The sequence below is a fragment of the Erythrolamprus reginae genome, chromosome 10 (assembly GCF_031021105.1).
Source record: "Erythrolamprus reginae isolate rEryReg1 chromosome 10, rEryReg1.hap1, whole genome shotgun sequence".
NCBI classification, from domain to species: Eukaryota; Metazoa; Chordata; class Lepidosauria; order Squamata; family Dipsadidae; genus Erythrolamprus; species Erythrolamprus reginae.
The window spans coordinates 18,542,702-18,563,911 of NC_091959.1; the positions used below are offsets into that span (position 1 = coordinate 18,542,702).

Consider the following 21,210-nt stretch of genomic DNA (forward strand, 5'->3'; position numbering starts at 1 on the left):
CCTTAATCATCTTGGTTGCTCTTTTTTGCACCTTCTCCAGAGTTTCAATGTCTCTTTTGAAGTGTGGTGACCAGAACTGAATACAGTACTCCAGGTGTGGTCGGAAGTTGAAGTCCACAAGTCATAGAAGAGCCAACTTTGCCTACCCCTGCCCTGGTGGACTAGAGGCTAGGATCTGCTTGGCTCCTAGGACTGTTTTTGGTTTGCACTGTGTGCATCCCTTCCTTTCCGGCTACTTGACATTGTCCTCCATAGCCATTTAGCCTCATACTGCTGCACTAACATGACACCTGGTGCTTTCCTTATGAAGCCTGTGTTTCCTGGGAATTAGCTCAAGGAGGTAGCCCTTGCTTTCTCCTACAATCTGATTGGGGCTGTCAGTTTTGTTTGTACTATGTACAAAACAATTGGGTTTGACAATATATAAACAAGCTAACAATGAATGCTTATATGTATTGAGCTACTATGGCTTTTAGAGTTATTGTTGGAAATTGCCATAAGTGGGAATCAGAAGCGTGATTCTTAGAAACATAGAAACATAGAAGTCTGACGGCAGAAAAAGACCTCATGGTCCATCTAGTCTGCCCTTATACTATTTTCTTTATTTTATCTTAGGATGGATATATGTTTATCCCAGGCATGTTTACATTCAGTTACTGTGGATTTTATCTACCACGTCTGCTGGTAGTTTGTTCCAAGGATCTACTACTCTTTCAGTAAAATAATATTTTCTCATGTTGCTTTTGATCTTTCCCCCAACTAACTTCAGATTGTATCCCCTTGTTCTTGTGTTCACTTTCCTATTAAAAACACTTCCCTCCTGGACCTTAACATATTTAACATATGTAAATGTTTAACATATTTATACATATTTAACATATTTAAATGTTTCGATCATGTCCCCCCTTTTCCTTCTGTCCTCCAGACTATACAGATTGAGTTCATTAAGTCTTTCCTGATACGTTTTATGCTTAAGACCTTCCACCATTCTTGTAGCCCGTCTTTGGACCCGTTCAATTTTGTCAATATGTTTTTGTAGGTGAGGTCTCCAGAACTGAACACAGTATTCCAAATGTGGTCTCACCAGAGCTCTATATAGCGGGATCACAATCTCCCTCTTCCTGCTTGTTCTTTCTCTCTGCTCTCTCTGTTTTCTCTGTTCATTATTGCTGATTCATTGTGACTGATGTAGTAAGAGCTGTGTGTTTATGATATACACTCCAAGATCAGGGAAGTCTTAATACCACTCTACTGCGCCCTGGTCAGACCACACCTGGAGTACTGTGTTCAGTTCTGGTCACCACACTTCAAAAAAGACATTGAAAATCTGGAGAAGGTGCAGAAAAGAGCAACCAAAATGATCAGGGGCCTAGAAACCAAGACTTACGAAGAGAGACTGCGGGAACTGGGCATGGATAGCCTAGAGAAAAGGAGGGCCAGAGCGGACATGATAGCAGTCTATAGGTATATGAGGGGTTGCCACAGAGAGGAGGGGATCACTTTATTCTCCAGGGCACTGGAGGACCGGACGAGGAACAACGGCTGGAAGCTGACCAAGGAGAGATTCAACCTGGAAATAAGGAAGAACTTCCTGACGGTCAGAACGATCAACCAGTGGAACAACCTACCAGCGGACGTTGTGAACTCCAATACTCTGGACATTTTAAAGAGGAAATTGGACTTCCATTTGGCTAGGATGCTAGAGGGTTCCTGCTTAGGCAGGAGGTTGGACTTGATGACATGCATGGCCCCTTCCAACTCTATCTATCTATCAATCAATCAATCAATCAATCAATCAATAAGATAATTTAATGTATTTGTAAGCTATACAAGTACAGTAGTCCCTCGCTATACCGCGCTTCACCTACTGCGGCTTCACTTCATCGCGGGGTTCTGAGGAAGTCGATCGGCAGATTTAAACAGCCCGCCGAACTCGATCGGCAGGTTTTTTTTTAAAAAAAATAAATCTAAAATTGTAAATACTGTATTTAAATACTGTATCTAAAATAAATACTGTGTGGGAAGGGTTTATAAACACTTAAAACAATGAAAACTTACCAAACAATTACAATATAAATACTTAAATAAGTACTATCAGTTGATAAATTCCCCATCGCGGATTTCACCTATCGCGGCCAGGTCTGGAACGTAACACCAGCGATAGGTGAGGGACTACTGTAATATCATTTCAGACAAATGGTGTCCAATCTCTTCTTAAAAATTTCCAGTGTTAGAGCATTCACAACTTCTGGAGGCAAGTTGTTCCACGGATTAATTGTTCTAACTGTCAGAAAATTTCTCCTTAGTTCTGTCCTTGATTAATTTCCACCCATTGCTTCTTGTTCTGTCTTCAGGTGCTTTGGAGAATAGATTGACTCTTTCTTCTTTGTGGCAACCCCTGAGATATTTGAACACTGCTATCGTGTCTTCCCTACTCATTCTTTACATTAAACTATACATACAAAGCTCCTGCAACCATTCTTCATAATAATTTTTGTTGCTCTTCTTTGCACTCAGAGTCACTCTGAACTCTTTTTTCAGCTCTTTTGCTCTTCTGATTTGGACGTGCCAGTGGCAACCACTAAAGATGAGATGATCGAAATGGTATCATACACACTCATCCAGGATTCCAGCATCACTGTAACAGATGGACCTGAAGAGGTGAGCGCCTAACAGTAACTGAGTTGTCGAAGCGTGGAACTCATTACCGGACTCCATAGTGTCATCCCCAAACACCCAACACTTTACCCTTAGATTATCTACGGTTGACCTATCCAGATTCCTAAGAGGTCAGTAAGGGGCGAGTACAAGTGCAGTAGAGTGCCTTCCGTCCCCTGTCCTATTGCTCTCCTATATCTCCTGTACCTTTCTTCTATTCCTATATCTCTTCTTCTATTGTTTCATTGATATGTTCTATTTCTATATCTTCTTTTTTATTATTTCTTAGATATATTTTACTATGAGTATCTCCTCTATAACCTTCATAATGTATTTTACTATGTGTATATAGATATATACCCACTAAAACCCTCATTGTGTATTGGACAAAATAAATAAATAAAATAAAATAAATAAAATAAACCAGGGAGGAGAATTCTTGCGTACTTTCTCACATAAAGTTATGAGAGTCCCAAGGGGGGGCGGAGGAGGGGGAGAGAGAAAAAGGGAGTGAGAGGGAGAGAGGGAGGGAGGGAGAGAGATAATTTATTATTTTCTATTTCAAAGTAGAAGTTGAAGCCCCAAGGCATTGACTAAAGAGCATCAACTTATTGTCTACCTAATATGTATATTTTATTTTTACCAGGTTTTTGGCAGACCCACCAAGAACCATAAGCTCTGTAACATCAAGGTACGTTTTCTCTCATTAAGCACCTGTACAGGTGGAATTATCTCTGTTCCTGGGAAAGTGCATTCTCAGTTTGATGGCCTGGCAAGGAATGAAGGGCAATTGTGTACTAGGAGGAGGTTCTGACATTTGGGTTGTGGTTGCAGTCTGCAGAATTCCAAACGAGTGCCATTAGGGAGAGGAGTCATAGACATTTATGGGTAAAAAGAGGTGGGATTTGAAATGGAAGGAGGGAGACCACTCCCTTCAATGTTTGGAAAAAGCATAATTACTGGTAGCATCATAAAAAAAAAATTTAAATATTTTTTTTATTAAACTGCAAGACAAGGAAGAAACAGAATTCTATAAGATTAGGGGAAAATGGTACAATTGGTTAGACCACAAAAACCAAATAAAACAATACATGTATATTAAACATAATATTAGTAGATAGATAGATAAACACTAACAGATAAATAAGATTACGAAACTCAAAGAAAATAAAGCTAAGGTAATATGCTAAGGTAGACAAGTTAAAAAACCAACAGTACTATCGACACAATGGTGCGTAATGCTACAAAAATATAATTATTGATGGTTTACGTGTTTTGTTTATATGTTATATGTTGATGTTGATGTCACGCAGAGTTAAGTGTATGTTAAGTTTATATATGTGTATGTATGTATATATTTCATGTTTTTAAATTATTTAATAAAGATTATTTTTTAAAGGTAGCACTATAAACATTTTTTGCAAATGTTCAAGCTCCTTTGCAAAAGGCAGAACCAAAAACAGTTGTCTAGCCCAGTGATTTTCAACCTTTTTTGAGCCATGGCACATTTTTTACATTTACAAAACCCTGGGGCACATTGAGAGGGGGGAGGGGTGGCTAAAAAAAGTTTGGACAAATTTTTTTTCTCTCTCTTCCTCCCTTTCGCTCTATTTCTCTCTCCCTCCCTCTTTCTCTCCCTTCTTTTTTTTCTCTTTCCATCCCTCTTTCTTTCTCTCTTCCTTTCTTCCTCTTTTTTTTGCTCTCTTTCTCCCGCCCTCCCTCCCTATGTTTTTCTCTCTCCCACCTTCCCTCCCTCTCTTTCTCTTTCTCTCTTTCTTTCTTTCTCTCTCTTTCTTTCTCTCTCTCTTGCTTTCTTTCTCTCTCTTGTTCTCTCTCTCTCTCTCTTGCTTTCTTTCTTTCTCTCTTTCTCTTTCTTTCTCTCTCTCTTTCTCTCTTTCTTTCTTTCTCTCTCTCTTGTTTTCTTTTTCTCTCTCTTGCTTTCTTTCTTTCTCTCTCTCTCTTTCTCTCTCTTGCTTTCTTTCTCTCTCTCTTTCTCTCTCTCTCTTGTTTTCTTTCTTTCTCTCTCTTGTTTTCTTTCTTTCTCTCTTTCTTTCTTTCTTTCTCTCTCTCTTGTTTTCTTTCTCTCTCTGAGTTTCGCGGCACACCTGACCATGTCTCGCGGCACACTGGTTGAAAAACACTGGTCTAGCCAAGAAGAGGTTACAGGCTGATTTGGCTGAACAATGGGAATTAATTAACTCCTCTATTTGAAATGAAAACAATGGCAAACCATATTTTTTTCCAGTGATATCATCCTGGCCAAATCAAGGGAAATCCTGTGATTTTTGTCATACCTGTTATCCCAGTATTGTGAACTAAAGAACCTATAACACAAACTCTCTCTGTGTGTTTGTGTGTGTGTGTGAGCATCGGGACAGATTACTTACAGGACCGCCTTCTGCTGTATGAATTCCAGCGGTCGGTTAGATACCACAGAGTTGGCCTCCAGGTTCCATCAACCAGATGGAACCTAGGGGAAGAGCCTTCTCTGTGGGGGCCCCAGCCCTCTGGAATCAGCTCCCCCCCCCAGAGATTCGCATTGCTCCCACCCTCCTTGCCTTCCGCAAAAGTCTCAAGACTCACTTATGTCGCCAGGCTTGGGGCAATTAGATCTAGACCCCCTGGCTAATAAATGTGATGCATGGCTGTGATTGAATTGTTTGATTGATTTTAATATACTGGGTTTTTAGCTTACTTTAAAAAAAAATTATTTAGATTTGTTTTGTATTCATGTTTTATATTGTAGCCTGTGAGCCCCCCCCCCCCGAGTTTTTGGAGAGGGGCGGCATACTAATCTAATGAATAAAATAAAATAATAAATTAAATAAATTTAAAAAAAAATCCCATAGAGCGTTTGACTCTGTAAAGTCTGCCCTACATTCACATGCCTCTGGCTTCAAGGAGAAGGGAATAACCCACCCTTGCCAAGCCCAGGGTCAAAACACACAGGTCCTTTTCCCTTCTGTCTTTAGTGTTATATTGATGGTCCCTATGGCACTTCAACGCGACGGATCTTCTCTTCGGAGCATGCGGTGTTGATTGCGGCAGGAATTGGCATCACCCCCTTTGCCTCCATTTTACAAAGCATCATGTTCAGGTTGGTCTGCAAGAGAATAGGGTCCAAACTCTAGCAAAGTGCTGTGCTAAAGAGTCTATTGAGCTCCTCCATCATGCAGGTCCTGATTGTCCCAAAAGTGCTTTTTCAAAAGGCATCAGGACTTGGTTGGTACCCTAAAACAAAGTCCAGTTGCCTTTTTTGAAAAAGTACTCTGGGGATTGTACCAGGGTGTTGTTTTCTTTTTTGGTTGACTTTTTTATTTTTTGGATATTATTTATTTATTTATTTTTCTTCCATACCTTACAGGAATACAAATTCACATACCTTCAAATTAGAATACAATACAATATAATATCTGTTCTGCCGGCGTGTTTCAACTGCCCGTAATTACAGGGTAATTAGTCCAGGAAGACACACACCACACAATAAAAGGAAAACCCAAAAGTTTTTATAAAGAGAAAAACAGAAACAGCTCCCTTTTTAAATGTCAAAGGGATTTTCTGGTACACACAAGGCGCAGGTTAAATGCAATCCAATTGCTCAACCAATAACTGGGAAATTGAGTCCAATTCTAAAGTTCAGAGAGTCCACACACAGTCTTGAACAGCACAAAACCCACGATCTTGACGAAACAATGAATCAGATAAACTGCCATGGGGTTAAAACACCAGGCTGTACTTTTATCTGTAGCACTAATTACTGGAGCCCCACCCAACCACAGGTGGCCTCATTTTCTCTTGTAATAATCCTTCAGTTGTTGTCTCCTATGCATCACTCTACGCATGCGTGGATGTGTCATTAATTCTTGTTCAGAATCCAGGGATGATACAGATGATTGATCTCCTCCTGGGCTGTCTGCCAAACTCCCCTCTTCCCTGTCACTCACACTTCCTTGGTCAGAGGAGTCTTTGTCGGCAGATTCCATCGAGAGCAAAACAGGCCTGCAGCATGTGGATGTTTCCCCCACATGACACACACACACTTGTACACTATATATATATATGCCAACCCTTTCCGAGGACGTCTGCCACACATTGCTGGCTGATATTTAAGTGATTGCCATTTGGATTCCAAGATTCCTCTCACAGTTACTGCTATTGAGCCAAGTTTCACCTATTCTGTGCATTTAGCTCATTTATTTAATTTCCCCCCCCCTTTTTCATCGACTCTACTCATTTCTCTCCCCAGGCATCATATGCGAATACAAGCCTCCTGCAGCCACAGTAATTTTTTGGATGAGAATATGAAGCTTCAGAAGGTGAGATGCCTGCCGGCAGTTTGGAATTACCCGAAAATACCTGAAAATAGTATTTTTATTTCTAAAACCTTTGAAACCATTGTGACTGAAGGAATATACTTCTTTTGGAGCATCCTTACTGGAATCCCAACCTCACTATTGGAGGCCCTTGATCCTTTGCAGATGAGGGAGCTGCAACTTGGCCACCTTAAGACTTGTAGACTTCAACTCCCAGAATTCTCCAGCCAACTATGGGAGTTGAAGTCCACAAGTCTTAAAGTTGCCAGGTTTGGGGACTTCTGAGCTAGAAAATCCTCCTTGCCTAGACTTTAATGGATGGACTTTGGTGCCCATTGAAGGTCTTTCTACTCTTTCCTGACTTCTAATCTTCTTTAGCTGCTGTGCGGTGATTCTCTAAAGTACTTCATCTCCATTAACAAGTGGCTGCTGTAATAGTTTTAATTGATTATAAGAGCTGTTTAGTTTTTTAAATACAGTGGTACCTTGTCATACGAACCCCTCGTCATACGAACTTTTCGAGATATGAACCCGGGGTTCGGATTTTTTTTTTTGCCTCTTCTTGCAAACTTTTTTCGCCTTACGAACCCGCCGCCGCCACTGGGATGTCCCGCCTCCAGACTTCCATTGCAAGCAAAGCGCCCGTTTTTGCAATCCTGGGATTCCCCTGAGGCTCCCCTCCATGGGAAACCCCACCTCCTGACTTCCGCATTTTTGCACCATTGCAAAAACACAGAAGTCCATAGGTGGGGTTTTGCGGACTTCTGTGTTTTTGCGATGGTGCGATTTTGCTAAGGCTTCCCTCACTGGGACCCCCCCCCCCGGACTTCCATTGCCAGCGGAGTGCCCGTTTTTGCGATCCTGGGATTCCCCTCCTGGGATTTCCCTACAGCATTGCAAAAACGCGGAAGTCCGGAGGTGGGGTTTCCCATGGAGGGGAGCTTCAGGGGAATCCCACCAGTGCAAAAACGGGCGCTTTGGCTTGAAAAAGGGGTAAATTTTGGGCTTGCATGCATTAATCGGTTTTCCATTGATTCCTATGGGAAACATTGTTTCGTCTTACGAACTTTTCACCTTACGAACCTCCTCCCGGAACCAATTAAGTTCGTAAGATAAGGTATCACTGTACTGTTCAAAAGCGGGCATAGGAAATTTGTTTTTTGAAAGATAGAGTAGTATTTACATTTATAAATAAATAAAATGATGGCAACCAATTGGGATGGTAACTCGGTTATTAATGATGTTTGCTAAGTGAAACTGCTCCTGTGCTAAACAGTCTTCCTCCAGCTTTCCTTCTCTTCACAGTCCTGTGAAGGTTATAAATGAACTCATGGTTTATAATGTAACCATCATAACTGCGAAGGGTCGCTAGAATAAGACAGTCGCTATACAGGGTCGCCCTGTTTTCTCTCTTCTCCAGGTAGACTTTGTTTGGATCAATCGAGACCAAAAATCCTTTGAGTGGTTTGTCAGCCTGCTTACCCAACTGGAAGCCATGCAAGGCAGTGAAGAAACAACAGGTAGGTGTCTGCTTCCTCCTAGCCTATGTTCACCCCCATCCAGCTGGACGAGGGAGAATGCATATACCCAGCGATGGGCTATGAGTTGGGGTGGCGCAGCAGGTAGAGTGCTGTATTGCAGGCCACTGAAGCTGACTGTAGATCTATAGGTCAGCGGTTCAAATCTCATCACTGGTTCAAGGTGTAGTCAGCCTTCCATTCTTCCGAGGTGGGTAAAACGAGGACCCGGATTGTGGGGGCAATAGGCTGTGTCTGTTAAAAAGTGCTATTGCTAACACGTTGTAAGCCGCCCTGAGTCTAAGGAGAAGGGCGGCATAAAAATTGAATGAATGAATGAATGAATGAATGAATAAATTAATAAATTAATAAATTAATAAATTAATAAATTAATAAATTAATAAATTAATAAATTAATAAATTAACAAATTAATAAATTAACAAATTAACAAATTAACAAATTAACAAATTAACAAATTAACAAATTAACAAATTAACAAATTAACAAATTAATAAATTAATAAATTAATTACATGCTGTTTTTATCATTGTTGTTAGCCGCCCCGAGTCTACAGAGACGGGCGGCATACAAATCCAATAAGTAAGTAAGTAAGTAAGTAAGTAAGTAAGTAAGTAAGTAAGTAAGTAAGTAAGTAAATAATAAAAATTAAAAATAAATGAATGAATGAATGAATAAATAAATAAATAAATAAACAAATAAAAAATAATTGCACTCGCTGCGGCTGCTCATAAGTTCTTGCAGGACCAGTGCGATTTTGCTGCTGCACCTGTGAAGGTAGCAAAATTGCGCCTGTGTTTTGGCAAGATTTTACCTTGCGTCTCCATGCCCTATTTCGCTACCTCCATGGGTGCAGCAGCAAAATCATGCTGGTCCCGCAAGAACTTATGAGCCGCTGCGGCGAGCACAATTTAGCATTCCGGCTCATAGCCCACTGCTGCACATACCCGAGGTTTTCTACATGAATTGAAATCTTGCTCCAAATAGTTCTGCCCATTAGGTAAATAGGCTCTATAGGCAATCAATGATGAAGATAGAAATTCAAGAAAGGGGGCCATGATATGGTCTGCTAAATCCACCTGGTTTTCCAATTCCTAGCCCGTTTCCTGGAGATGCATTTGTACATGACTTCAGCGCTTAACAAGAGCGACATGAAGGCTGTGGGCCTGCAGATGGCCTTGGATCTACTTGCAAAAAAAGAAAAGAAAGACTCAATCACAGGCCTCAGGACGAGAACAAAGCCTGGGAGGCCAGACTGGAAACAGGTGGGTTTGCCCTCTGAACCGCACTTATGAACTTAATTCGTTCCGTGACCAAGTTCTTAGGTAGAAAAGTTTGTAAGAAGAAGCAATTTTTCCCATAGGAATCAATGTAAACGCAAATAATGCCTGCGATTGGGGAAATCTCAGGGAGGGTGGAGGCCCTGTTTCCTCCAGGAGATTCCTAGAGAGGCCCCATGGGGGCTTCTCCCTGCCTTTTACTGCCCTGTTTCCTCCCAGAAGATTCCTAGAGAAGCCCCACGGAGGCTTCTACCTGCCTTTTACTGCCCTGTTTCCTCCCAGAAGATTCCTAGAAAGGCCCCACGGAGGCTTCTCCCTGCCTTTTACTGCCCTGTTTCCTCCCAGAAGATTCCTAGAGAGGCCCCACGGAGGCTTCTCCCTGCCTTTTACTGCTCTGTTTCCTCCCAGAAGATTCCTAGAGAGGCCCCACGGAGGCTTCTCCCTGCCTTTTACTGCACTGTTTCCTCCCAGAAGATTCCTAGAGAGGCCCCACGGAGGCTTCTCCCTGCCTTTTACTGCCCTGTTTCCTCCCAGAAGATTCCTAGAGAGGCCCCACGGAGGCTTCTCCCTGCCTTTTCCAGTTACAGTTTCGTAGGCTCAGGTTTGTAAGTGGAAAATGGTTCCTGAGAAGAGACAAAAAAATCATGAACACCCAGTTCTTATCTAGAAAAATGTGTAAGTAGAGGCGTTCTTAGGTAGAGGTACCACTGTATATTTGAACAATGTAAATGTTCAAGAAAGGAAGACTGTAGGTTAAGAACATTGGTAGCATGTAATTAAAGTATGGGTCTTTTGCTGTAAATTCAGTTTGTAAAGACTATGGAAGATTTTTATCATCCACCTGTATCTGCTAGATAGGTTCACAGGGGAATGGTGCCTCCAGACAGCTGAGTGAGATCTTGGAATGAGGATCAACAAACTGAAGCGTCAAGAAGAAAAGCAATGTTTTATTTATTTATTTATTTATTTATTTATTTATTTATTCATTCATTCATTCATTCATTCATTCATTCATTCATTCATTCATTCATTCATTCATTCATTTATTTATTTATTTATTTAGTCCAATACATAATACACATTGAAGAGAATAGATATGTAGTAATATAACGAATAGAAGAAAAGATATAAAAGTATAGTATTTATTTATTTATTGGATTTGTATGCTGCCCCTCTCCGTGGACTCGGGGCGGCTAACAACAGTGATAAAAACAATATGTAGCAATCCAATAATAAAACAACTAAAAACCCTTATTATAAAAACCAGACATACATACTGACATACCATGCATAAACTGTAGAGGCCCAGGGGGAAAGAACATCTCAGTTCCCCCATGCCTGACGGCAGAGGTGGGTTTTAAGCAGCTTACGAAAGGCAAGGAGGGTGGGGGCAATTCTGATCTCTGGATGGAGTTGGTTCCAGAGGGCCGGGGCCGCCACAGAGAAGGCTCTTCCCCGGGTCCCGCCAAACGACACTGTTTAGTTGACGGGACCCGGAGAAGGCGGGACCCGGAGAATCCCAGCGACCCCTAATCGGTCGCTGGGATTCGTGTGGCAGAAGGCGGTCCCGGAGATAATCTGGTCCGGTGCCATGAAGGGCTTTATAGGTCATAACCAACACTTTGAATTGTGACCGGAAACTGATCGGCAACCAATGCAGACTGCGGAGTGTTGGTGTGACATGGGCATTTTTGGGAAAGCATAAGTATAGGTGAACAAATTTGAAAAGAAGAAAAGATAAATGAAATAAGGAGAGACAATTGGGCAGGGGACGGAAGGCACACTGGTGCACTTATGCACGCCCCTTACTGACCTCTATGGAACCTGGAGAGGTCAATCATGAATAATCTAAGGGAAAAATGTTTGGGGTTAGGGGTTGACACTACTGAGTCAGGTAATGAGTTCCACGCTTCGACAACTCGGTTGCTGAAGTCATATTTTTTACAGTCAAGTTTGGAGTGGTTAATATTAAATTTGAATCTGTTGCGTGCTCTTGTGTTGTTGCGGTTGAAGCTGAAGTAGTCATTGACAGGTAGAACGTTGCAGCATATGGGCAATACTTAGTGTATGTTCTATGTGTTCAGATGGAGTTGCTTTCCCAAGATAGTTTGGTGGGAGATAAAAATACCAGTTGCAAGCATCAGGAATCTGAGAATTAAGAACAGCTGGCTGGAGGATTTTACAGAGCTATTCTGAGGTCTGATTGAGAAATGGAGGAGACAGACATTTAGATAGGCCAGCTTAGAGGTCTACTTGGAGTAATGGGCTAATTGCTATCAAAAAGAAGAAGGGGGAAAGGGGCCGTGTATTTCAGCTGCTGACGGCTTCTTCTCTTTTTCTCAGCTCTTTCAGAAAATTGGCAAAGACGACCAAGGAAAAGTCCAGGTTTTCTTTTGTGGCTCTCCAGCTCTCGCCAAGGTGGTCAAAGCTCAGTGTGAACAGTTCACCTTTCCCTTTTTCAGGGAAAACTTCTAGCTGCAAGATGTTAGAATTTTTTTTTGTGTTCCTTTTGACCAACATGGTCTTCTCTCCAATTGACAGGCTCAGTGCCTTTAATCTCTTAGCCATCGCAACCCCCTTTTAAAATTTTAAGGTGTGCGAAATATAAGCAACATCATCAGAATATGCATTGCTTCAGCAACAAAGTGACAAAGCCCCTATGAATGATCCAATAATGAATCCAATGAAAGTAGACATTTCCAGGAACTTTAAGATCCCAAAAGTAAAGCTTTATTGAATATGTCATTTCGGCACTGAAGGATGCGCTAAGTTTAACTTTTCCCACTCACTATCGTATAGTTCAAGAATACACATCTCTTCTCCTCCTACGCTGCAGGTCACATTGCCCAATAATGAATCATCCTTTTGTTTTGAGAAGTGTCCATGATTTGGCTGACACCTGCAGTAGTGTCCTTTGCTCTCACGACCGAAGTCTGGAGCCTCTGCATTCCATTTTACCCTCCCTACTGTTCTTTGGCACATTAAAGAATGCTTATATTCACAAGAAGCATAAGTGCTTTCAAACTTTGGGTTGTGGGTCTTTCCTCCTAAAGGCAATACCATCTGCCCAACTTTGGTACTGGGGAAAAAAAAAAATCCCCCTCGGATAGGGCTCGCAACTTCGGTGTCCTCCTAGATCCACAGCTGAGGCTAGAACAACATCCCTCAGCTGTGGCTAGGGGGGCTTTTGCACAAGTCCATCTTGTCTACCAGTTGCGGCCTTACCTTGACCACGAGGCACTCCGCACAGTCACTCACGCCCTCATCACCTCCTGTCTTGACTATTGCAATGCACTCTACATGGGGCTACCCTTGAAGAGCGTTCGGAGACCAAGGTACGCCCCTATTACTCCAACTTTACACACTTAAGAACCTGGTCACGGAATGAATTACGGTAAGTTTGTAAGTAGAGGTACCACTGTAATGAGAAAGGTCCACACAACAAGGTCAGAGACCACTAAGGCTTCCACTGTTTCAGCTGTAAAAAAAGGGAACGGCAGTGGGGAGAAAAGTTTGCAGCTTTATTTCATTAGTTTTCCATCATACCACTTATCCTGAAAAGGAAAAGCATGCAACAATATATAGTAGTAGCATTGTTGCTTAAACTGCTGCAGGCTTTTCTTCCTCAGATACTTGGAGATACTTGTCTCTCACTATTGTTATTTTGCCTGCTTCAAATACAGTGGTACCTCTACCTAAGAACTTAATTCATTATGACCAGGTTCTTAAGTAGAAAAGTTTGTAAGTAGAAGCAATTTTTCCCATAGGAATCAATGTAAAATCAAATAATTTATTTATTTTATTTATTTATTTTGTCCAATACACAATGAGGGTTTTAGTGGGTATACACATAGTAAAATACATGATGAAGGTTATAGAGGATATACTCATAGTAAAATATATCTGAGAAAGAATAGAAAAGAAGATACTGTATAAGAATAGAACATATCGATGAAAGAATAGAAGAGAAATAGGAATAGAAGAAAGGTATAGGAGATATAGGAGAGCAAATAGGACAGGGGATGGAAGGCACTCTAGTGCACTTGTACTCGCCCCTTACTGACCTCTTAGGAATCTGGATAGGTCAACCATAGATAATCCAAGGGTAAAGTTTTGGGGGTTTGGGGATGACACTATGGAGTCAGGTAATGAGTTCCACGCTTTGACAACTCGGTTACTGAAATCATATTTTTTACAGTCAAGTTTGGAGCGGTTAATATTAAGTTTAAATCTGTTGTGTGCTCTTGTGTTGTTGTGGTTGAAGCTGAAGTAGTCGCCGACAGGCAGGACGTTGCAGCATATGATCTTGTGGGCAATACTTAGATCTTGTTTAAGGCGTCTTAGTTCTAGGCTTTCTAGGCCCAGGATTGAAAGTCTAGTCTCGTAGGGTATTCTGTTTCAAGTGGAGGAGTGAAGGGCTCTTCTGGTGAACCATCTTTGGACATTTTCAAGGGTGTTAATGTCTGAGATGCGATATGGGTTCCAAATACATGAGTTGTATTTGAGGATGTAGGTATGTAAACCCATTAGGAAAGAAATAAAAGCTCAGAATTTGGGTGGGAGGAAGAGGAGGAAGAAGAGGAGGAGGACAGTCGCTGCCGAAGGAAAAAGATGAGGTGAGGGGAATCAAAAAAATCTAAAAAAAGAGGGACTCTGAGGCAGCGAGGAGGAGCACGTGCCTCCCATACACCCAGCACGAGGCTGCCTCCCATACACTGCACCAGAGAGAGAAACCCAGGGGGAATGGCAGGAAACTGGCTGAACTTTCGTGCCACTCTCAAATTTCCTGGGAAATTTTTCTGGGCTCGGGTTCTTAAGTAGAAAACGGTTCTTAAGAAGAGGCAAAAAAATCTTGAGCACCCAGTTCTTATCTAGAAAAGTTCTTAAGTAGAGGCATTCTTAGGTAGAGGTACCACTATACAGTATATGTTTTTGAGCTCAGCTTTCTCCCCTGCCCCGCTCTATTTCTTTAAACCAGAAGAGGGAGCTCCAACATAAATGTTTGTTTAAAATTAAATTCAAACCTCCAATCTGGAGGTTCGCAGCAGGAAATGATGGTTTTATCATTTCACTGGGTTTACAGTTAAAGTAGGGTTGGAGGATTTTATTGGTTTATTTTGAACCATAAAATCCCGTAGGGTAGGGTATGATGATTATATTGGGTTTTATAAGGGATGTATGAAAGAAAAACTGAAAAATATATTTTTTTCCTTTTTTTCTTCTTCTTTCTTCCTTTTTAATTATTATTATTTTATTTTTAAATTTACCTTCTAAAAGGAACTATTATTAATTGGGTTTGTTAAGTTGGTTCATGGTGACATGAATAATGTGACACATTATTTGGATTTTTTCTCCTTGAATTGATATAATCTTGATCCCTGTAAGGGCTAGATAAAATTTAAGAACTAATGGATGTGATTGGAAATCTTTGCTCTTTTTTCTTGTTTTTTTTCCCTTTTCTCTATTAAAGGGTGATTATTATAAAAGTAGGGTTAAGAAATATATATGACAATTTATATTAAGGGTGTATGGTGAAGATTGAAGCACTATGGCCTAAATGATTAGATGTGATTAGCATACAAACAGACTAAAAAGTGTATTAGCTAATAGCTTTTCAATGTCATATAAGAAATTTGAGTAACTATTTTTGTCCAGATGTCAAATGTAAAGGAGGCAGCATTGGATGGATTATGAATGCCGAATTTCAAAAATGATTCATTGTAATGTAATTCAAGATTGATGTTATTTTATTTTGTATATGTTCTGCCGGCGTGTTTCAACTGCCCGTAATTACAGGGTAATTAGTCCAGGAAGACACACACCACACTATAAAAGGAAAACCCAAAAGTTTTTATAAACAGAAAAACAGAAACAGCTTCCTTTTAAAATGTCAAAGGGATTTTCTGGTACACACAAGGCGCAGGTTAAATGCAGTCCAATTGCTCACCCAATAACTGGGAAATTGAGTCCAATTCTAAAGTCCAGAGAGTCCACACACAATCTTGAACAGCACAAAAACCACGATCTTGATGAAACAATGAATCAGATAAACTGCCATGAGGCTAAAACACCAGGTTGCACTTTTATCTGTAGCACTAATTACAGCAGCCCCACCCAACCACAGGTGGCCTCATTTTCTCTTGTAATAATCCTTCAGTTGTTGTCTCCTATGCATTACTCTACGCATGCATGGATGTGTCATTATTTCTTGTTCAGAATCCAAGGATGATACATATGATTGATCTCCTCCTGAGCTGTCTGCCAAACTCTCCTCTTCCCTGTCACTAACACTTCCTTGGTCAGAGGAGGCTTCGTCGGCAGATTCCATCGGGAGCAAAACAGGCCTGCGGCATGTGGATGTTTCCCCCATGCCCACCTGCATATTCCTTGGGCCAGAGCTAACCACAACAGTATATGTGATTGGAGTGAAAAAAAAAAATCTTCGCCACAAAGAATTACCAAGGAGACCACCCCACATCAATGCTGGCATTAACACTGATGATAAAGTGACCAGATTATTACCTCAGTAAAGTGAGACACCATTCAGGTGGGGGGAGGGAACACAGACAGATGGACAGCACGAAACCAGCTTGAAACCAGCATGAAACCAGCTTGCAAAAAGCACCGATGCTTAGGCGAAACAATCGCTGGGAGAAAGGGGGGAAAATAAAACTCGGAGGTCGGATCGATTGTTCCCCGAACTTACGAGAGAGAGAGATTGGCAATCGTTTAGTGGAGCTTCGCCTGCTTTCCCGAGATCAAGGCATCAGCCCAATTTAGCCCAATTCGGCAACAGCTTTCCAAAGGCAGAATTTACAATCTGGCACAAAATCCAGGAGATTTGGTTTAGGAAGGGAGCCAAAACACTCACAACCGATCCTTGGATGCTTCCCGAAAAATAATAGGAAGTACAGGTAGTCCTCGGCTTACAACAACAATTGAGTCCAAAATTTATGCGGCTGAGACATTTGTTAAGTGTGATTTGCCCAATTTTATGACTTTTCTTGCCACAGTTGTTAACAACTTATCAACTGCAGTGATTCATTTAAATGAATCTGGCTTGCCTTTGCTTGAAAGAAGGTCACAAAAGGGGATCGCGTGACCTGGGACACGTCATAAATACAAGCCAGTTGCCAAGCCTCTGAATTTTGATCACATCACCATGGGGATGCTGCAATGGTTGTCGTGTGAAAAAATGGTCATAAGTCACTTTTTTTGGTGTTGCTGTTAACTTTGAACGGTCACTGAATGAACTGTTGTAAGTCGAGGACTGCCTGTAATTTTGCAAGGGCCAACTTTTTCATGCTTCTTCATTACACAATTCAATCAGATAAGAATTTGTTCTGAATTCAGGGTTTCTCAACTTTGATCCCCTTGAAGTTCAAGTGTGAACTTCAACTCCCAGAATTCCCCAGACAGCAAACTGAGACGAAGCCCATCCCTCTTATAAAGCTGGGGAATTCTGGGAGTTGAAGCCCACCCCTCTTCAAAGAGTCAATGGTTGAGAGAGAAAACTCGTTCTAAACAACACAGGTAAAGATAGATTGATTGGTCAAGATGAAATTTGCTCCAAGATTAGTGGGAATGATAATAATGAATTCCCCAGAGCATTTGATTCTTGCAACATTTTTACGGTGTCTCTTAAGAAAATTAAACCTCTACTGGCTTTTTATTTATTTTTGGTTTCTTTTTAATTGGTTGATTATGTTTGCCATTATTTTCAACTCCTAGGAACCAAGTATGCATATATGTACTGTATGTATGTATGTATGTATGTATGTATGTATGTATGTATGTATGTATGTATGTATGTATGTGTTCTGCCAGGCTCTCTGATAGGAGCCTCCTGAAAATTCAAGAGTACAAATTTCAGACACACACAAGTTTGAAAATTCAAAACAATGTTCTTTATCACAAAAGTCAACATAAACTAAGCACTCTTTTTGTATTGCAAAGAGCACTCATCCCAAAACAACCGGGTAGTCTGTACAAGTTCCCGTAAGCAGTCATTAGGTACTTAGCCAGCAGCTGTGTGTGTCTCCTTAGCCAGCAGCTGTGTGTGTCTTCTTCCAACGAAGTGAGACACACACACATGTTGCTCTGCTTTGGTTTCAAAGGCGTGAAAAAGCAACAAAGTCCAGCACACAAGATTCCTGATGAAACTGCAACAGATATTCTTCCACAATGGCCAAACCCACATGCTGCTATTTATAGCAGCAGCCCTAATTACTGGAGCCCCACCCAAACACAGGTGGCCTCCCTTATTTCCTGTAATATGTTCTCACTTGGTCTCTTCTATGCATAATTCTGCGCTTGCGTGGGTCCAACATGTCATCATCTGAAACAATAGAAGATAAGGAAGATTGACTGCCTTGGCTGTGTGCCAAGCCCTCCTCTGCCGAGTCACTCCCATCTTCTTCTTTGTCTGAGGAAACTAAACTCTGAACTGATTCTGTCGGCAATAACACAGGCCTGTGACATGTTGAAGTTTCCCCTGCATCCACCTCTCCATTCCCTGGGGCAGGAGCTGGGCCAGAGCCAACCACAACAAGCTAGGAGGAGGAGGAGCCAGAACCACCAGTTCCATCTGCGGTGCTGGGAAGAGCTGCTCGGCGTCAGTCTTTTTTACGGCCCAGCCCAGCACGCTCGGAGCCCAGAGCTGCCTCTTCGCAGCCAGACCTTCGGACGTCGGATGTCAGAGGTGGTGCTTCTCCCGGCCCATGTCTCCAAGCCCAAGACCATCGCAGATTGGCTCAACCCTTCCCCTTCGCTTAAGGTGACCAGACGTCCCGTTTTTTAAAAATTGAGACTTTTTGAAAACACCATCGGACGTGGGATTGCCCAAAAGCGGAACTGTCCTGCCAAGAGCAGGATGTCTGGTCACCTTAATAATAATAATAATAATAATAATAATAATAATAATAATAATAATAATAATAATAATATATTAGGTTTGTATGCTGCCCCTCTCTGAAGACTCTGATGATATTATCTTATTGAGTAATGAGAAAGGCATTGGACCAGAATACCTTCGGGACCGCCTTCTGCCGCACGAATCCCAGTGACTGATTAGGTCTCACAGAGTTCGGGACCGCCTTCTCCGGGTTCCGTCGACAAAACAATGTTGGACCCAGGGAGAGAGCCTTCTCTGTGGTGGCCCCGGCCCTCTGGAATCAACTCCCCCCAGAGATTAGGACTACCCCCACCCTCCTTGCCTTTCGTATACTCCTGAAAACCCACCTATGTTGCCAGGCAGGGGGAAATTGATATACCCCTCGGCTGTTCTGTTTTATGTATGATTTGTTTGGCCTGTATGATTGTTTTTAATGAGGGTTTTAAAATTGGTTTTTTTTTAAATATTGGATTTGTACTTTGTATTGCTTGTTGTGAGCCGCTCCAAGTCCTCGGAGATGGGCGGCATACAAATCTAATAAATTATTATTATTATTAAATTATTATTAACAAGGCCAGAAACCACTAAGGCTTCCACTGTTTCAGCTGTAAAAAAAAGGACCGGCAATGGGGAGAAGAGTTTGACGCTTTCTTTCATTAGTTTTCAATCATACCACTTACCCTGAAAAGGAAAAAGCCAATAATAACAACAATATATACCGTGTTTCCCCGAAAGTAAGACAGTGTCTTACTTTCTTTTTACCCCCAAAAGCCCCACTACGTCTTACTTTCGGGGTATGTCTTACATTGGAAAAAAATTGAAAGGGTCGCGTTCCCGAAGGCATCTCCCCAGAGTCCAGAAGGGCAGCCGCGGGACAGGAGCCTCGTGAGCCCTTTTCCAAGTTCAACCTCAGGGCTCCAAGCGGCGTGCACGCGTGGAGCCGCAGACGCGTGTCGGGGAAGCGTGTGTCTGGAGGGGAGGAGCCACTCTGCGCAGTTGGGCAGCCCCACCTGCCTGCCGGAAAGGAGGCGGGTGAAGGAGGGCGCAGCTCCGGCCACTCGCCTCGGAGCCGGTCGGCCTCGCTGGCCGCTTGCAGCCAAGCCTCAGCAGGACTCGGTTGCTGGGACGAGCACCTTCGCTGCAAGCCGCCGCCCGCTCGGCTTGCTTCGGACCAGCGCCGTCCTTCGCTTTGCCAAGCCGGGGAAGAGGCGGTGGCGCCGCGGCGAGGCGAAGGCGAGGGGCGCGCGGGGAGCTTGGAAGCGACGTCATCGGGCTCCCCCCCGGCAATACCACCGTGTTTCCCCGAAAGTAAGACATATCTCTTACTTTCGGGGTACGGCTTATATTAACCGACCCCCCTGAAACCCCCGATACGTCTTACAATCGGGGGTGTCTTACTATCGGGGAAACAGGGTAGTAGTAGCATTGTTGCTTTCTCCCCCTGCCCTACTCTATTTCTTTTAACCAGCAGAGGGAGCTCCAACATAAAAGTTTGTTTAAAATTAAATTCAAACCTCCAGTCTCTTTTTCCTGACTGTATTTCCTGACTGTGATAACAATTAACAGAATTCGAAGATGATACCAGGTGAGCAGGAATAACCAACACCCCAGGGAGGGCAAAATACGAGCCTACTGAGCCCACCAGAAGTTGGGAAAGAGGCCATTTCTGGCCTCCAGAGGGCCTCCGGGGGGTGCGGAAAGCTGTTTTTGCCCTACCCAGGCATTGAATTATGGGTGTGGGGATTTGCCCATGCGCAATAGTGTGCGCACATGCTCTTTTGGTTCGTCATCACTGTCCTAGGCAGGGAAGAGAGCACCCTGTCTCCCCTACGGCTTTCTCTAAGTGACCCCAATTCGGTTCTCTCAAATTGATATAAAGCAATGGAGAAGTCACTCATTCATTCATTCATTCATTCATTCATTCATTCATTCATTCATTTATTAGATTTGTATGCCGCCCCTCTCCATAGACTCATGTCCCCTTATGAACCAATCATGCAGATAATTTATAAGTATTTCTTTAAATGTTTTAGGAAGGAAGCAGCCAGTGAAGGGCTACAAATTGTTTACTACCACGCTGTGGGGCGTGGCTTATTTTGTGGGTGTGGATTGATAGTCATGTGACCAGGTGGGAGTGGTTTGACAATCATGCGACTTGACCAAGGATTTTCCAAGAACCTCAAAACAAGACCCATATCAACGGACTCAAAACAAGCAGGTCATCAAATTCATCCATATCCTAGAAGTGACCAGCTGTAAAACAGTGAAATGACAGAAGCATCTCATGATTAAAATGGCCACTCACAAAATAATCACTTACTCAAAGGCAACAATCTAAAGTGTTCCTTGCTACTTTCACAGCCTAAGTCAGAGGTCTTCAAACTTGGCAACTTTAAGACTTGTGGATTTTATTTTAATGAGACTGATTTTGTCATTTGTCATTTTCCAATTGAATATCCAAACTTTCTCCCAGGTTTGTAAGTCAATTTCTCTTCCTAATTTTTTGCATCAACTTATCATATTAGCTTTC

General features: G+C 42.2%; 1 protein-coding gene across 1 annotated transcript in view; it reads left to right on the forward strand.

Moving 5' to 3' along the window:
- Window positions 1–12,314, forward strand: part of NOX5 (NADPH oxidase 5) — a 34,432-nt gene extending 22,118 nt beyond the window's left edge. Inside the window, exons 10-17 of the mRNA XM_070763603.1 lie at window positions 3,086–3,101; window positions 3,226–3,230; window positions 3,326–3,349; window positions 5,631–5,755; window positions 6,905–6,974; window positions 8,392–8,491; window positions 9,606–9,772; window positions 12,131–12,314. Of these exons, the coding sequence (XP_070619704.1) occupies window positions 3,086–3,101; window positions 3,226–3,230; window positions 3,326–3,349; window positions 5,631–5,755; window positions 6,905–6,974; window positions 8,392–8,491; window positions 9,606–9,772; window positions 12,131–12,262 (639 nt within the window). The 3' untranslated portion in view covers window positions 12,263–12,314. The remainder of the gene's footprint in view (window positions 1–3,085; window positions 3,102–3,225; window positions 3,231–3,325; window positions 3,350–5,630; window positions 5,756–6,904; window positions 6,975–8,391; window positions 8,492–9,605; window positions 9,773–12,130) is intronic.
- The last annotated feature ends 8,896 nt before the right edge of the window (window positions 12,315–21,210 follow it).